Raw genomic sequence first — 18,487 nt, 5'->3', positions numbered from 1 at the left:
AAGAGCCTTCAGGAACCTCCAAGGACCTAAGGCTCGGAGGCTTGTGGGAGACCCAAACCAGCCAAGGCTGGGATTTCTGAGTCGGGATGGCTTGAGCAGCCAGGCAGGTTCTTAGATACAGGCTGTCTGCATGCAAATGGGCTGAGCCTGGGCTGAGGTTGTAGAGAGAGAGAGAAGTGGAGAGGAGAAAAGGGAGAGGGACCTAGGAGAGCATAGCTCCCCAACATAACCACACACACACACACACGCATACACATGCATACACATACCCACAGACACACATTCAGATGTACACGCTCACACACATACACTCACACACATACCACACACATATATTCACATATATAGCAGACACACACACATACCACAGACACACATACACACTCGTATATACACATACATTCTCATATCACACACATACACTCACAGATACACACATATGCACATACCACAAACACACACACACACTCACATGCACCACATACACTCACACTTATTCTTTCACCTGGTCATGTCAGAATGTTCCAAATTCCTGACCATACGTGCAAGGAATCGAAGCAACAGTGAGTGTTTTCTGGGGAGAAGGAACTCAGATTTTTCAGCTAAGTGTCCCCTACACCTCCACTTTACTGAGGCCCTCCAGGACAATGAGTTCTAGAGTGGAATCTCAAGGTGAGATTTAGGAGAGATGCAGACAGTACCGTGGGAGACCTGGCTCGGTAAGGGGAAAGGAAGGCTTTACCAAAGAGGAGTGCTGGATTGGGGTTTTGAGGAATGAATAAGAGTTTGCCAAGAGGAAAATTAGTATGAGTAGAGGGAGGGTCTAGTGTAAAATCACAGTGGCTGAGAGAGCCCAGCAAATCTTTCCTTCTGCCGGGAGCAGAGTGCATGCCCCAGAGGGCAGAAGGGAGGTGCTCAAAGCTCCTGCTGGGGTGACACCGTGAAGAGCCTAGGGCATAAAAGGAACCTGGACTGCTGTTTCCAGAGACACAGTGGACCAGGTGCCCTGCCAATCCTCCTGTTGATGACAAGTTAGAGTGCCAGATAAAGTATCGAACACACTACCCTGAATATATCCACGAGCGGGCAGAAGGTAAAAAATACTCAGGTTTGGTACTGAGGCCAGAACCCAGAGAGGTGAGCAGTCTTAAAATAAAATTTAGCCCCAAGGCATTTGTAGAACCTGCTACAATGGAGTATAGCTTTCGGGGGTTTGGAGGTGGAGAGCTGCAGGGCCAGATGATGAGTCCCAGCCCTCCCTCCTGCCAGGGTGAAAAGTCTAATAAGAGACTTCCAGAAAACTGGGACCCCTCCAAAGACTAAAGTATGGGTAAAAGTTGACCCCTTTCCAAACTGCAAGGAAAGGTCTCCAGGCTAGCCAATGGTGTGTTTAACTGCAGACTACATTCCTCACCCTCTAGGTGGCCTGAAAAAACCTCTAGCCAAAGATTCTTTCAGAACTGATCTGGACTAGAGTGCTCTCAGGCACTGACACGGGCAAAGCCAAGCCAGGAAGCCCAGACTTTTCTTCCTCAATGATTAGTTTTCTGACCAGTGGGCCCCAGGGACCCTTGGGCCTCAGATGGGAAACAGGTATGCAGGGATTGGTTTCAATGTGGTCTGGCTGGTCCAGAGCAGTCAGAACCCTCTGGGCCTCTCACTTCCACGCCTAGCAGCTTCAGACACTTCATAATGTGAAAAGTGTTGGAAGCCCTGAGGTGGATGCTGGGAGCCTTGGAAAGATTTTAAACATGGGAGAACAAAGACCTGACTACAAGAGCTGGTCTTGTTACTACAAGAAGAGGGTGATGGAGAAAATTGTTTTGATTTGAGAGATGTTTAGGAAATTGAATTAGGACAAGAAGAGAGAGAGAGAGGGAGGGAGGGGACAGAGAGAGAGAATGAGGGAGAGAAAGAGAGGGAGTGGTGAGGGGAGGAAGGAAGAGAAGGAGAGGGAGAGAGAGAGAGCACTTAAGATTCAGGCTTGGGTAAGTGGGTGTTCTTTTCTGCTTGCTATTGCCCCGCAGAGCTCCTATGCATGACAAGGCTGTGCCGCCACATCTCTGTGACCTCTGGAGCACGCACCATTTGGACCTTCACCTACAGGCCGAGCAGTCCACTGGGATGGAGATACAATGGAGGGCCGGGTAATGGGAGAAATACGCCAGGGCAAGGTTACTAGAAGAGAAATACCCTGTCCAATTCCTTTTCCGAGAGTCTGGAATGGACGCAAAAGCTAGATGCCTTTCTCTTGGGGAATTTTCCAGCCCTTCATTCACATTCATCTAATTCCATGACAGAAAGTTCTTATGAATGACTTCGGCCTCTCTAACTGCCTCTGATTCTCACTCCCTGGAGGAATTCAGCCCTACCCCATGAGCCCTCGATCCCACCAGCCTCTCACCTCTCCCCATCTTTCACCTGGTTATTCACTCATTCATAAATGGTTACTGAGCGCAGCTGTGCCTGACACTGACCCATCAGCCCTTGGCCCAGGAGCTCATAGTCGGCTAGAGGAGGGAGGCTCACCAAGAGACAATTCCAGGCCAGAGTGACAGTTCCTGAGTGCTTACCAGGGCTCAGCTGCACCCTCCTCCAGGTACTATACCAAAACACAACCTCTGAGGATGCTGCAGACAAGGGGCTGGACTGAGAGGCCATGGTCCTAGGTTCTTGTCCCGACTCTGGCATTAAGACTTTGGGCATTGCCTGGCCTTTTCCTGGGTCTCTATTTCCCATCTGCTTAATGGGCATAAATAAGAATATGTATTACTGAGTGCTTAAAATTTCCCAGGCCCTGTGCTAAGTGCTTTTTATGGAATAAGTCTTCATTTACTATTTAATGAATTCATCTGAGGAAAGCATTTAGCACAGCACCTGGTATATAGTAGATACTTACTCCAATTACCTCCATTTTACAGACCAAGGAACCGAGGCACAGATCAACTAATTTGCCTAAGGTAACAGTCAGTTAGAGGCAGAATAGGGATTTGAACCAGGTGGCATGGCCTCTGTGCTCAGGGGCCTATATCTACAGGAGTTCACTGTCCCCTAGGGGACCTTGCTCCAGCTTCTAGGGCCTGCCACCTTCTGGAATGGTCTCAGAAAGATCAAACCAGGTCAGGACAGTGAACCCTAGGAGGCCCAAAAGGCTGGGATTGAGATTATCCCAAATACAGTTTACACAGCCCAGGTAGCACCTGGCTGGCTTCAGAAGTAACATTAACCAGGTGCTTTACTCTGTACCAGCTATACCAGCGCTTGGGTCCAGGTCTCTCCCTGCAGGAGCTGCATGCAGGCTTAGATGTGAATGCCCAGCAGGACACCATGGCAGGTGGGGGACAGTGGAGAGAGGGAGATGTTGTCATAACAACCAGCTTGATACTGCCCTCCCACGCGCATGCTTTACTACAACCCAGGGGCTGGATATTGTTCCCATTTGTCATTCGAAGGGACTAAGGAGAAAAGGGAGGAGGAGCCAGCTGGTCTCAGTGGCCATTCTAAGATTTACACAGAATGCACTGTTGCTGGTGACACTTTCTAGCCCTGTGTGCCCCCTTTCTAGCCTTGAGGTCAGGGTCCCTGGGCTCTGGGTCCTCGTTGCACAGCCCACTGCCACCTGGTTCAAATCTCCCCACCTCCTCGCTACACTCTGCTCACCTTCCTCCAAACCATGGCCTCATGGCCTCAGTGTGATCAAACAGAGGTCTGACCCTGTCTCTCCCCTGCTTAAAACCCACCCAAGGCTCCCCATTGCTCTCTAAATAAAGTTCTCACTTATAGTTTGGCATTCAAGGCCCTTCTTAGTCTGGGCCTTGTTTTCCTTCCATGAACCCTATGCTTCTGCTCCAACAAGTTCTTCAAAGTTTCATAGAATACTGTGTGTGTGTGTGTGTGTGTGTATACATCATGTGTATGTACTTGTTTCCAGACTCTGCTTCTACTGTTCTCCCTGCCTGGAAAGCCCTTCCCTAGTTTGCTTACTCACCCTTGAAGATCCAGCACAAATGCCATGTCCTGTGAAGCCCCTGGAACCCCCCTACCCCCTGGCCAAAGTAGGATGTATCTCCTTCCATCCTTGTATTTGTGGAGACCACTTTTGCCTAGCAGCACCCCTGGAATTCTTGAGTTATTCCCTTTTACCTCTCCCTTGCATGAAAAGTTGGGGTCAGATCTGGTTCACCTCTATGCCCTAGGCCCTGCCACATGGCTGGGCCAGGCTGGTAATGAGAGCTTATTGAGAGAATAACATTCTACATCTGCCAACCAACGGAGACAGACAGACAGATGACCCATAGAGTGAGGACATTCAGAGATGGAGAGTGTGACAGGTATACAGAGACAGGGAATGGCAGAGCCCATGAGATGCAGAAGGAACAGCCAGAGGCCTGACCTACCTGGCTTTTGTCCAGAGCCTCCTGGACCACCCGGTTTGTGCAGCCTGCGTGGCAGGGTGTGAGGTACTCCACGTGGGTGCTGGGGTCGCAGACAGGGTTAAAGTCGTCCGATGGGCAGGAGCAGGGCTCCATGCAGCCTGGAAAGAGCTCCAGCCCACGGCGGGTGCTGGTAGGAAAGAAGGCCAGAAGGGTTGATCTCAAGCCACAAGCTGAAGCCACCTGTCCTCAGCCCGGCTCCCCACCCTAGAGAGCAATGGCCAGAGATTTCCAGTTCACACAGGTTTTTCACTGGCTGCTCCCTGACAGGTGGTGGTGAGCTCCTTGCAATAAAAGTGTGTGGGCAGGGAAAGGGCTGGAAGTTTCAAGAGGCCTCCCGATGGGAGAAGTGGGGAGGAGAGTCTGGACCAGAGGCCTCTGAGACCTCTTCCCGCTCCAGGAGCCTATGAGTCTTTGAGCTGCTTCTGTGAACATCTCCATTTCTCAGTGACCCTTTTTTAGGGAACATAAGAAATATTCCTCCCAGAATCTAGTCTCAGATAAAAAGTGCCTTTTTTTCGATGTAGCTGGATTGCTTCCTTTTCTTAGAATATTTGAGCTATGCGTGTGGAACTCAGGATACCTGACCAACTATGAGGTCTCTGACCTATTCCTGCCTCTGTCTGGGCCTCAGTCTGTCTGTCACTTCAGCTGGGGATATCCCTTCCCATCACTGCCCTGCAGTCTCATGACCTCTAGCTTACTCTTACTACCCTGTTTACTGAATCTAGGGCATTTTTTTTGTCCCACTCACCTCCCTCCTGAGAGCCTGCCTGTTCCCCACCCCCAAGTCCCAGAAGAGCCCCAACTCTAATTGGCTGGGCAAGATGGAGTGGATGAGGCAAGAGGTCAGAAGAGAGGCTGAGTCCATGGGACAGGTCACCCTGGAAGAGGGGCAGAGGTGGACCCTAGGACTCAGAGTATGACCTGGCTTCACAGCTAGGAGGGATAAAATGTATTAGGAAGCCAGTGGCCCAGCTGCAGTAAAGGAGGTCAGAGGCAGAAGCTGGAGGTCCTGCAGGCTTGGAGTGGGTACGGGCAGAGGCCCAAGAAGAGTGGCAGACCTTGAGTGAAATCTCAGTTCCTTGGGGAGGAGAGTTAGCATGGGGCTGGGGAGGTAGGTAAAGCAAGAGTTGAAATAGCCTATAGCCAGAGTTGGGGGTGGGAAGGTGGGTCAGTGGGGCAGAGGTGAGTTCCACAACCTTCCTAAAGTGGGGATCTCTATCTGAGCAGGGAAAGATCATCAGCCAGCACAGTCCTCTCCTTCCTGTCATCAAGAAGCATTGTGTGTCTCACACTTTCTCCCAGTGGAGAGGGAATAGGCTGGCACCATCTGAGCTGAGGGCCCATCAGGAGGCTGCACCAGGGGCCTCTGCTCAGGAAGAGGTGCTTCTCAGAGTCCCTTTGCCAGCAGCTGGAAGGCTGAGCAGATGAGGGCTGGAGCTCTTCCTCAGCCCCTTGATCCTCTAAGGAGAGCCCTGGCTCCAGGCTCTGACCCCTCCCAGCTGGGCAACCCTGGGCATGTGACTTCACCTCTCTGAGCCTCACTAGCCTCATCTGTGAGATAGAGATACCATTGGGGATAATGGCAGGACCCATCTCAGAGATCCTGTGATGGTCCAGTGAGGTAGAATATAGGAAGAGCTGAGCATGTGTTAGGCGCATGGGAGACCTCAGTTCTTGGCAGCCATCGATACCATTAGTTGGGCTGGAGTATGAGAAATTCTCAGTTTGCTCAGTTCATCCTGAAAGCCTTCTTCAATGAATTAGAACTCGAAGTTCAGTGAGTAAATTGTAAGAATACAGATGAGAACGTAGATGAGTTGAGATGTCAAGGTGAAAGGGAGAAGAAAAGAAAATAGGGCATGTGGCATAGGCAGTTGTTGTTTTTTTTTTAAATTGTGGTAACATATCCATTTACTTTTTACTCTGAAACTCACTTCAAGGTCCTGGCCCCCTCCTCAGACCGGGGCTTCAGGAAGTTCTGGCTGAAGCCCTCCCTGCAGGGCCTAGAACAGGGCTCTGCACATGGAAGGCCTCACCCTGGACAGCAGAGATGGCTTGTTATTTGGGAAAAGGAGAAAGAAAGGAAAGAGGGGAGCGGGGAGGGGAGAGATCAGTGAGGTGGGACCTGGAACAGAGAAGGCCAGGGCTGAACATTTCTAACCCGCCCCTCACCCTATCACACAGGAGCCCTAGGTGCAGAAAGCTGGCACTTGGGTAGAGGGAGGAGATGCCCAGGGAGAGGCGGGAACAGAGAAAGTTGGGGAATTCTAACTGGGTATTGGGCCAGCCTAAGCTTGGAGCAATTTCCAGAAAATATGAAATCATTCTGGAGAAGAGGCAACAATATCCTCTCCAAGTAGCTCCCAAGGGGAAAAAGTGTGTGTGTGGCGGGGAGGGGGTGGGGAGCGGGAGGGAAAGGAGGTCCACATCAGAAGCTTTCCTCTTGGCAGTGTTGTTGAGGCAGGTGCTGCCCCACAGACATGAAATAAAAATTCCAGAATTTTAGGATCATGGAACAACAGAATTTCTCTTTAGATTCTAAGAACCAAGAATCTCTGAAGTCTCCAGGGCAAGCCCTTCCCAGAGCATAAATCCCCTCTGCGTGTGTCCCTGGTAGGGGTCCCCCAGCCCCTGCTTGCCCCCTCTCCCACCCTTTCCCCCTAGGGATGGAGAGTGGTCTGCGTCCTGGGCAGGTCTTTCCTCTGCCTCGGAGCAAAGCCTTCCTCAGGCTGAGCTGGGTCCTGCTCCTGGGATGCACCCCACCTTCACTGGCACAGAGGGCTTGTCCACACTGGAGATGCCATCACCACAAGTGGCTTTGTCTTGACTCAGCCTCCATCCCTCCCCAGGCCTGAGCACCCTGCTAGTGAAGTTCCTGCCCCTTCTAGTGCTGTGTGAAACCTTCACTAGAGAACGAAGTCCCACTGCTCATAACAGCCCAGCAAGGAGGCGAGGAGATGGAGCTACAGGCAGGTGAGATTTGAGGTACCCCATTGACCCGGCCTTGTCTGGGCCACCGTCTGCCATGTTTTTGCTCACACGCTTTCTCATACTCACCCAGGCTGGTGGATAATGCCCGCAATCTGGTGAGTAGGGCAGCCCATGAAGAAGAGGGGCAGGCTGAGAAGTAGGCAGAACAGCATCCCCAGCAGGCAAAGGGCGCTGCAGCGCATGGGGCACAGGTGGAGGCGCTTGACCAGGACACCCCCCAGGATGATGCCAGCAATGGCCGATGGTGCAGAGAAGCAGCCAATGAGCATGTTGGCGTAGGACGCTGTGATGGAAAACTGGCGCTCCAGGAACTTGGGCAGGAAGGTGGCCATGCCCGCTGCCATAGACGACATGCACACCTGGGACAGGACCACCAGCAGGAAGATGGGGTGACGCAGGGTCCGCAGCAGCACCCTGGGGAAGACTGTTGGGGTGAGTAGGGGAGAAGGTTAGAGTGGGCAGCCAGCCATGCCATTCATTTCTGTCCCATCCTGCCCTGTTCAATTTAAACTATTCCATTCCTTTTCAGTCTTTCTGTCCCAATTCGTTCCATTTAGTTCTGCTGCATTCAATTCTATCCCATCACATTTGACTCCTTTCCATTTAAATCTACTTCATTGTTGAAATTCTGTTTTATTCCATTCCATTGAGTTAGAATGCATTTTGCTCTATTGTGTTTCTTTCCATTCAATTCTATTCAAAATTCTATGCTGTATAGTTCTATTCCATACCATTTTATTTGATTCTATTTCATTCGTGCCTGCCCATCTGATTTCATTTTTTCTGTTCCACTCATTCATCCCTTTTATTTTTCACGCAGCCCTTTCCATCTTGTCCTGCTTTAGCTCCAAGCCAACCCGCACCTTTGCCTTCCCTTCTGCGTCCCCAGCATCCTCTTCCCTGCTCTCTAAATTCCTAGTTCAAGTTTCTCCGTAGGACTTTACCTAACATACTACACATTTTACTCATTTAGCCATTTTTTGGTTTTTTTTTTTCTGTCACCCCACCAGAATGTAAGCTTCGTGTAAAGCAGAGATTTTTGTCTGCTGTGCTAATTGCTGAATCTCCAGAGCCTGGGGCATAGTAAGCGCTTGATAAATATATATGGAATGAATGGACATACAGACTAATGTGATCAGACATTAAAATGTTGGCGCAGAATCTAAGATCTCCAGAGAAGGTGAGACCTGGGCAGGCTGGGCGCTGGGCGGCTTCCGGGAGGTAGGACAGAGGTGGGACCTGAAGAATGGAAGGATCTAGAGAGGTGGAGTAGGAAGGAAAGGGAATTCCTAGTAGGGGCACAGCAGGGGCAAACACATGGGGACAGGGACAGAAGCGACCACCTCCCCACTCTCCTGCTGGCTCCTAAACCAGAGCCTGGTACAGGTTTCCCTTCATCACAAGTTTGCTGAGCTGAAGGGCACGTAACACTGGGTAAGTTCCAAGCTCTGGGCTTCAAGGCCTTCATCGCCAGGGGCAGCCAAGGTGACAGCCAAGAACATTTCTGTTCTGACATGGTGTGACTCTCTCTCCGCTAACACCGAAAGAAGAAGAGATGTGTTTCTGCCTGCAAGAGGTGAGACAGAAATTAGACATAAGGTATGTGAGAGAGGAAGAAAGGCCTTTCTAAAAAGATGTGTCAGAGGAGCAAACCACTTTCCAGGCTGGGAAGGTCAGGAGAGATGGCCATGGGCTTCTCTGGGCTGAGTGAGGGGTCCCTTCTGTGCCCGTAGCAGCAGGACCAGGGCCTCTATCATGGGAGCTTTCTGTTTGTCCTCTGAGCATAGCCAGAGTCAAGCCAGGTGATTCCCTAGCCCCTGGATAAGGCATGGAGCTGTTTTCTTGAAAGCCAGAAAATAAAGACAAATAGTCCAGGCAGGGTAGATGGGAGCTGGGGCTGTGGAATTCCCCCTTCTTCATGTCCTAGGCCTGCTTCCTGTCCTTAGTCCCTTGCCACACATGCGGTGCATTCAGCTAGGATTTGAAGCAGGGAGGTGTGACACCATGCCTTCACCCCAGGTAGAGCTACTCTAGCCTCCCTCCCTCCCTGAGCTGCCCTGGCCAGGATTGGCCTTAGCTTGACCCAAGCAGTAAAGGTGCCCTCATTGTACAGGGGAGACTCACCCAAGTTCATCCAGAGAAGCCAAGACAAAGCCAGGAGTTGCTGGGGGTTTCCTGACTTCTAGTGTAAAGGCCATTCCCCCTTCTATCCCTCTACTCCGCATTCTTGGGCCTCAGCTGCCTGACTCCAGAGGGCTCCATCCATTAATTGTTTCCATCCCATTTTCCTGTGCTAATCACTACAGTGTAATCTGTACCCATCCTCTATCTCTAAGTATCTGCAGCCTGTCCCTAGAACAGGTAGAAAATTCCTGGAGGGCAGGTCTATGCCTTCCACTTAGATAGGGATACCCGAAGGGAAACTCCAGGGTCCATCACTAGCTCAGAAGCGTGTCTCCTCCATGAGACGGGGTCTTCCCTTAGTTTAGCACAATGTCTCCCTCATCAGACAAACCAGGACCTCTCTCAGCTCAGAGACTATGTCTCTTATCAGACAGGGGCCTGCTGCAGCTCAGAGGCCAGGTACCCTCCCTTAGATGGGGCTGGTCACTCCTCAGTTTAAAGACTGTATTACTTCCACTTATTGGGGACCTTCTTTAACTCAAGGACAATGTCTTCTCCGTCAGACAGTGGTCCCCTCCAGCACAGAGGCCCGGTCCTCCATTAGACAAGGCATTTTCTCCCTCCATTCAGAGATTTTGTGTCCTCCATTAGACAAGGACCAACACCCCACCCCTAACACAGACTGTGTCTCTCCCCTCAGCCAGGGCCTCTCCCAGCTCAGGATCTATGTCTCCACTATCAGGCAAGAGCCTTCCTTAGCTCAGGGGCTCTCTTCCTCCAAGAGATTAGGGCTCCTCCAGCTCAAGGACTGTAATTCCTCCTTCCTCTGCTTCTCTCATGGTCTCAGGTGGTCAAGGCCAAACCTCAGGGTCAGAGTGGTCCCTCTGGAGCTCAGCAGAAAGCCCAGCAGCCAAGTGGGCTGACTGGCCACAGGATTTGTGGCCAGCTCTGCCTCGGTTTCCTCTAAGCTCATGTAGAAGTCGAAACTACCAGAGACAATCTGGCCCAGGACACCGGCTCCAGGATTTAATTTCAGCGACTGGCTCCAGCTTTCCTCTGGGTAGGAGCCAAAGCAATGATTAATAAGCTTTTCCATGGAGCAGTGTGCCAGGGCTGTCCAGCAGCTAGGGGTGACCTGAGGTTAAAGAGTTCAAGCCTGTGACTCCAGGCCCAGCCACGTAGAGTCCAGACCCCCTTTCCCTGGGGATGTTGGAGAACTGGGGGCTAGATCACTGGTATCCCAACATACTGTCTTAGGAAATGCTTCCCCCAAATTGGGCCTAATTAACTTTCGGTTGCAAAAGTCCTCAATGGGAGCATGAAGCAAACCCTGGGGTCATCACAGGCAGCTTAATTTCTGTCTCGGGGCATGGTCAGAATAATAACAACAGCAGTGATAACTGAAATAATAATTGTCCCTTATATAAGTACAGTTTTGTTTTGTTATAAGTACAGTTTTGTTTTGTTTTCTAATAATATACCAAGGGCTTTCCATTCATCATCCCATTTGATTTTCCCTGTAGTCCTTGAGAGGCAGAGCAAGGTCTGTACCTAATCTTTCAAGTGAGAAAACTCAGTTTAGGGAAAGAAAGTAGCTTCCACAAAACTGTACACTGGTCAGTGTTGGGGACTGGCCTCTAATCCAGTCTCTGACTTGCTATTCAGGGCTCTGCAAGAGCCCGGCTCACAGTAGGCACTTGATCGATGATTATGCAATCAGATTCTTTAGAAAGGACAGCCTGGTCACAACATGGACCTGGTTACTGATCGCATAGCAGAGAGACATGGATCTTAGATCATTGAGTCTACCACCCACAGCCCAGATGGAGAAACTGAGGCTCCAAGAGGAGCAAGCCTCTGTACTTCAGCCCAGAGCTCCCTCTACCCATGCCATAGCCTGGGAATTTAATAAATATTTCCTGAGAGCCTCCTGTTTGTGGGCACAGTGGTAGGTGGGAGGAGAAGGGTCATAGACGAGCCAGCACAATCCTTGGCCTTCAGGTGCTCACTACTTGGGGGAAGGACTGGACAAGTGTGTAGCACAGATCTGAGTTGATATAGAAGCCCTGAGGGTTTGGAGAGCTGAGAAGAGGGAGAGCCGGATTAGCTGAGGGTAGGGGAGGAGTGGTACTTGATTTTGATCTAGAGAGACTGAGAAGATTTTGATAGGTAATAATAAAAAGTGATGATCCAGGCAGAGGGGATGGTATGAGCAAAGACTTACACGGAGTGTATGTTGCTCATGAGGGGCCTGTAGGTTTGGAAGATGAATCAAGAAAGGCAGGAAAGGGCTAGATCCTGTGCGATCTCAAATGCTTCCCCATAGCCTGGCCTGAGCTCACCTACCTTTGATAAACTGGATCACGGTCAGGTCTGGTGCAACCCGGGCTAGGCCGTCCTTCTTCTCTGGGAACTCCCTGGGGCTCTGCTCAGAGGGGGAGTCCTTTTTCTGAGAAAACACACAGCCAAGGGCAGTCAGCTGGATGCCAGACATTCTGTTCAGACATGCTTGTGTGATGGGGAAGGGAGCTCTGGGAGAGGAGAGGGTGGGGTTTGTCACCTTCTCAGGAGCAACAGGGGCCACCAGAGTTCCATTCGATCTTGTCCCTATAAGTACTTAACAAGTGGTTTGGAAAGAACGAATGAAATTCCAGTGACTAAACTTTGTCATCACCATCATTAGCATGACAATAATCACCAACATTATCATGAAAATTACCACCATAACCACCATTGTCATCACTATTCTCATCACTTTAAATATCACCTCATTCAAATCACCAATATTTTCACGAATAAATGATCAACTTTGCCTGACTAGTGTCCTTCCACCTGCCTGAGGATGACCTACATGCAACTCTTGAAGGAGAGGTCTTTTATCCTGAGAAAAAGACTTCTGGGACACAATCACAGGAGGAAGGAGGATGGAAATAATGATGAATAATGGCTAATGCTTGCTAGGCACTTACTACAACCTCAGTACTGTTTTAATGACTAACCAGTGCATTAACTAATTGAAACCTCACAGCAAACTTCTGAAATAGGTACCATGATAATCTCTGGTTTTTTAGGGGATAAAACTGAGACATAGAAAGATGAAATAACTTGCGTGATCACACAACTAGTAAGCGGTCTGGCTATGATTTGAATCTAGACAGCTTGACTCCAGAGCCTGTATTCACTTGGCTGGTTCACCCTAAGTGGGGAACCAAGGTCACTGAGTGCTGGGTGTTCTACCTGCCTTGCTCTAATAAGACGCTTTCACACAGATACTATTACTGTGCATGTTTTTTAGATGAGGACACTATATCTTGGAAGTTGCTAGTGGCACAAGATCATTCAAATATGTTATCTAGTGGGGTCTGATTTTACTACATTTTTTTTCTATGCAGCCTGAGACCAGAATTAGAAACAAGTTCCACAGAGGAAGACGGAAGCCCATCGTAAAGAGCACTTTAGGCTGCCCTGGGAGGAAATGAGTTCCCCATAACTAGGAGCATGCAAGCAGAGGCTGGCTTCTCCCTGGTCTGGGGTGCAGTATGCCATAGGGGAGGGTGGGTTCGGCTGGAAAACTTATCTGGGGTCCTCTGTTTCTGCCTCCTGTGGACAAAAAAGGGGTTCTGTAATAAAACCAATAAGTCCAGTGATGGAAAGTAACCTCATAGGGTGATCTGATCATAAATTCCTAACTGAGCAAGTCATGGTGTGTAGTCACCCCTCAGGCCTATAACTTCTTTGCCTTAAGCCAGCCCTGTCCACTGTCCTGTGCATGTAGGTTAACACACCTTTGAAATGCCCCAGTAATCCTCTTGTTTTTAGACACCCCTCCCAGAGGCATAACCACCTTCAAGAAAGCATATAACCTTGTTAACTACCCTATACCTTGCTTTCACCCACTTTCAGATTGTCTTCCTTACATTCTCTCCCTAATTCCAAATGTATAAAAGAAACCACGCAAGTGTCGTTCTTCAGAACATTCGAGATATTGCTTCTTGGCAATTGTCATCAGGTCAGCTCAGGTAAAATCTTATAAAAATTCTTTGCAGGTTTAGATGTTTCTTATGTCTACACTCTCTTCTATCCCCATGGAGCCTCCGTCTCTACAGGCCTCACCCTCTGGTCAGTGTCTAACACTTTCTTTTTCCTCTCTCATCTTTCCTGCCCCGCCCCGCCCCGCTCCCCACCCCTCCGCGGCCCCGCTCCACCCCTCTGCTGCTGCCTCCCTTAAGGAAGACTCAGGAGGCAAATACTGGAATTTCCCACACTTCGAAACCTCCATGCCCGCCCCCACCCAGGGGTGCACTGTTCTAAGCTACCTTCATCTGGTTCTCTCACTCTAGCTGGCTCCTGGCTGGCCTCACACAGCAGAGAAATTCAATTAAACATTAATTCCTGTGTATTTTTCCCCCTTGGGCTTTTCCCTTCCTCTCGTCTTTTATTTCAGCAGGCAGTGGGCTCTGGATTTCCTGACTTCAGGGGAGGTTTGTGGCAGGGCAGAGAGCAATCCTTGGCTGCAAGATTTTCCTTCCTGGCGTTTGTTTCCAAAGCCTGAGTCCATTGAGAAAATTATGCTGGGTGTTGCCAGGAGTGCAAGGAGAGAGGGAGACCTCTGAGAATGGGGGATAGGGGTCCAGTGGGGACCCAGCAGTCTGAGGGCTCCCTGAGCAGCAGGGAGCCGTATAGCCTCTGAGATTACTCAAGGAAGCGGCTCCCCTCTGAGGGCCAGGCTGCAAACTGACCTAGAGAGGCTGGGCTCCCTTGTTCTCAGCCGCTCCAAACTTCTCTGCTCTAAGCATGTTGAGGATGAACTGATGCTGATGCCTGCTGGGTGGGGGTGGGTCCTCCCTGGTGCCTGGCACCCTGTAAGACCACAGGACCTCTGCTTAACCCTGGTGGGAGAACCCTGAGAAAAGCTGAAGTTGAATTACTGTCTGATTCAGCAGGATGGGCATTAGAATAGAAGTTAAGTTGATTTTCAGAGAAAATAAAGAACTATCTATCTCACACACACTTGTGACTCAGTCAGACCTTGTTCATTATTTCTCTCCTGCTGGACTCTGAGCTCTGCAAGACAGGGACCATGTTTACCTTATTCTCTTTCAAAACTTTGCACAGGGCCTGGGGCAAAATAGCAGATATCTGATAAAGTCTATGGGAAAAAAAAAATAGTGCAGGTGATGGCTCCAACAGGCAGTGGGTGCAGCCAACACCAGGCTCTTGGAAGAAAAATGGGAACACCTACAGGAGATACGATTGTGCTCTAAGCAAGCTCTCAGATTGCTGCTGGTTCAGAGTGGGGCAGAGGGTCTACACTGAGTACCCGGGGCCCTAGCAGAAAGTGATTCTAGATAAGCCAAGCCGCTGGCTCTACATGCATGCTCCTACTCCATCCTCACTGGGACCTGAAAAGAAAGGAGACTTAAACATTCCACACTTAAGCAAACAAGCTGTGAGGTTAGGTAACTTGCTCAATATTACACAGCTAGATAGTGGCAGAACTAAGATCCAAACTCAAGCCTGTCTGATAAAATACTCAAGCTTTATCCACTAAGTTCTATGAGTCAGAGGCCTTGGATCAGGACTGAAAAATTAGGAGGCCCCTTTGTGGTATAGGGTAAAGGGACCTGAAATGCCCCCATCTGAGTCTTATTTCTCTGGGTGAGACACTGTGGGTCTATTATTCATTTATTCATAAGAGTTGTCCTGCCTGATGCAGCAGCCACAAGCCACACGTGGCTACTGAGCACTGGAAATATGGCTAGTCTTAGTTGGGATTTGCTGTAAATATAAAATACACATTGCACGTCAAAGACTTAGTGTGAAAAAAATGAATAATGTCTCATTATTAATGTGAATAAAAAAGGGGCTGTATCATAAATCTGACAAGTTCAAGTAACCTCACAGGGTGATCCAATCATAAATTGCTAACTGGGCAAGTCATGGTGGGCAGTCCTGCCCCAGGCCTATAACTTCTATCATAAAAGGTTTATCTTTGCCTTAAGCCAGCCCTGTCCATCGTTTCTGTGCATCTAGGTTAACGCACTTTTGAAATGCGTCTTTTTCAAACCCCTGAGAAGAAAACCACCCTCCAGAGAGCACATCATCTTAACCATCCTGTAATCCAACTCCCCCTTGTTTTCTCTCACCTTCATGCAATCTTCCTTACGTTCTCTTTACTTTCGAATGCCGAAAAGAAACTGCAAAATTGTCATTCTCCAGAGTATCTGAGATCTTGCTTTCCAGCAATCATCACCACTTTTGGCTCACATAAACTCATATAAAAATTCTCCACAGGTTTGGCAGTTTCTTACGTCGACATTAATTTTTTTATATTTATGATATACTAAAATGGGCATGTTTTAGATATAGTGGATATATTAGATACAACACATTTTATTTAAATATATTTAATATATCTAAAACGTATCTAGATAGGATATAATTGAATTAAACATATTGTTAAAATTAAGTTCTTTTACTTTTGAATGTGGCTACTAGAACATTTAGAATTACCTATGTAGCTATATTAATATTTCCTTTGGACAAGCTGCCTAAAGAGAATGAGAGAATCTCCTTGTTCCTTTCTCAGTCCTAGGCAAGCTATGAGAGAGTGCTGTGGGAAGGACTTCCAAGCATGATGGAAGAGTCCTGGGTACCTGAGGAAGAGGGATGCTAGGAGTGCGGTGCTGCCCCAGAAATAGAAGTAGGAAGGGCTAGGATAGACTGATAACTTTCCTGCCTTTCTTATCACGCAGGAGCAGGCTCGCCTTTTAGACAGGCAGAATCTTGCAAGTTCCTTGCCCGGGGCTCCTTTTCCTCGTGTAAACACTAAAAACAACCCCCAGTATCACCTGCGCCTGCGTGTACAACATTATATGGTCTACACTGCACTTTCACATCCGCCATGTCGATTAATTCCCAAAACAGTTTGGTACAGGGGTTATTACTACATCTATTTCACGAAAGAGGAAACTGAAGTCCTAAAAGAAGAAGTGGCATCCAGGAAGAATACTTGGCAGAGCAGGCTCTTGAAATCAGGTCCTCTAATAGCCCCTCCTCACCCCTGTCTCATGCTGTAAAAAAGAACTTGGAGATTGGAGATGGAAGGGGAGGGACAGACGGGGAGGGGCTGTGGGTTCAGGGAAGGCTTCCAGGAAGAAATGCAGTTTGGGATTTGTACAGACAGGAAGTAAGATTATTGAAACAGAGTCACAATACAGCAAAAGCGTGGTGATGGGAAGGGGCATGTTGTATATGGAAGGCAGTAAAGAAACCAACTTGGCTATGGCCAAGAGCCTCTGGGGCAGGAGCTGGAGAGTGCAGAGGGCCAGGCTAAGGCACTTGGGCTTTATCCTGTGGGCACAGGAATCACTGACTGTACCTGTGCTCTCTACAAGTTCCCACCTCTCTCTTTCCGGGATCTGTTCTGAGGACTCCTGACTAATAGCAGGCTCCACAAACAGGAAACATTGTGCCTCTGCTCAGAGCAGGTCTTGGAGTGAGACCCATCTGGCTGTGGTTTGCCCAGGTCAGCAGGCTGGGCTGACGGTGCTAGTTAGAGTTTCCTCTCTTGCGGCTATGTGCTGACAGCTGCAAGCCCACAGGACATGCGGCTCTGTGTGGTCTGGTGCATGGTAGGCCCCACTATCTGCAGAGCCTCCAGTAATCCAAGAGCTGTTCTCAGATGAAGCTGAGTTACTAGAAGGCTCTGACTCAGGGCTGTGTCCCCAGCCCTACAGAGCCAGAGCTCACCCTGGCGAGTATGTGGAATTCTCTGCCAGTCCTCAGTTTCCGTCACATGTGGCCATGAAAAGCAGCCACAGGGATGGGATTATCTGCTAAACTTCCTATCCCTTATAGGAGGGAGATCGTGTTTTCTAGCAGACCTGGAAATCTGAACTTCTGTGAGGAATGCAACACACTTCTGGCTTCCTTATAATGAGATTCAGGCAATCTACCATGCCTCTCTTTGGCTTTAGCTGTCAGAAAGCTCAGAAGCAAATAAATGGTTTAATTGTATCACATGAATTCATCTTTATGGTCCAGGCTTCTGTTTCTCTCTCTCTCATTTTGATACCTTTTGCTGTTAATTCTATTTTCCTGCTTCTTGGTCTTGATTGAGTGGTTCAGCACAGGTCTGACATTCACTAGCCATGTGATCAGGTTATTTTAGTCCCTCTGTAAATCAGTCCCTTGGGTATAAAATAGGGGTAGTAACTGAACCTACTTCATAGGTGAGTTACAAGGATGAGATAATACATAAAGGGCTTAGAACAGTGCATGGTATGGAGTACGCAATAAATGTTAGCCTTATTTCTCTTTTACTAGTGTCGTGCGTGTGTTTGTGCATGTGCCTTAAACCTTTTCCAGAATATAGTGGAAGTAGGATATAGAAAAGCATATAAAAAGAAAATTAGAAAAAAGGTAAATTTTCTGCTATTTTTCCTCTTAAGAGATGGTCTGATCAGAGAAAGATACTAAAAACAAGTGTTCCTGGTTATCGAACTTGCGTGTCAGCCATTAAACCACCCACATCACCACTTTGCTTTGTTTCATTCTTACAAAAAATCCGAGACATAGATTTTATGGCTATACCCACTTTACAGATTTCAGAATTAGTACGAGGTAGAGCCAGAATTCATGCCCAGGCCGGTATGGTGCAGACACCATGTGTCTAACCTCTGCCACTACTGGCCTCCTTCCTGCCACTGCAGGATGATCTGCCTCAGACACTGAGGGGAGTCTCACCTGATGCCTCTTGAGCCACATCGGCTACCAGTCACCTTTCTTCCTTAGCCTCAGTCTCCTCCTCTGTCAAATGGGGAGACTGGAATAGATTGGTGTTTTTATGACTGGTTTTTAGCAATAGAACCCTTTTCCCAATTGAAATAAAAACACATAAAAGTAGAACGTGTCTGATTAACGTGTGTGTG

At 48.8% G+C, this 18,487-nt stretch overlaps 1 protein-coding gene across 4 annotated transcripts in view; it reads right to left on the bottom strand.

The window, feature by feature from the left end:
• Positions 1-18,487, bottom strand: part of SLCO2B1 (solute carrier organic anion transporter family member 2B1) — a 48,387-nt gene that overhangs the window by 5,033 nt on the left and 24,867 nt on the right. For all 4 annotated transcript variants that reach the window (XM_039848056.1, XM_039848053.1, XM_039848054.1 and 1 more), the window contains 3 exons: positions 11,901-12,003; positions 7,497-7,854; positions 4,398-4,563 (listed from right to left, as the gene is read on the bottom strand). In XM_039848056.1, coding sequence (XP_039703990.1) covers positions 4,398-4,563; positions 7,497-7,854; positions 11,901-12,003 — 627 coding nt within the window. The remainder of the gene's footprint in view (positions 1-4,397; positions 4,564-7,496; positions 7,855-11,900; positions 12,004-18,487) is intronic.

The sequence above is a fragment of the Pteropus medius genome, unplaced genomic scaffold (assembly GCF_902729225.1).
Source record: "Pteropus medius unplaced genomic scaffold, Ma_sr-lr_union100, whole genome shotgun sequence".
NCBI classification, from domain to species: Eukaryota; Metazoa; Chordata; class Mammalia; order Chiroptera; family Pteropodidae; genus Pteropus; species Pteropus medius.
This window is presented reverse-complemented; position numbering and strand designations above follow the sequence as displayed.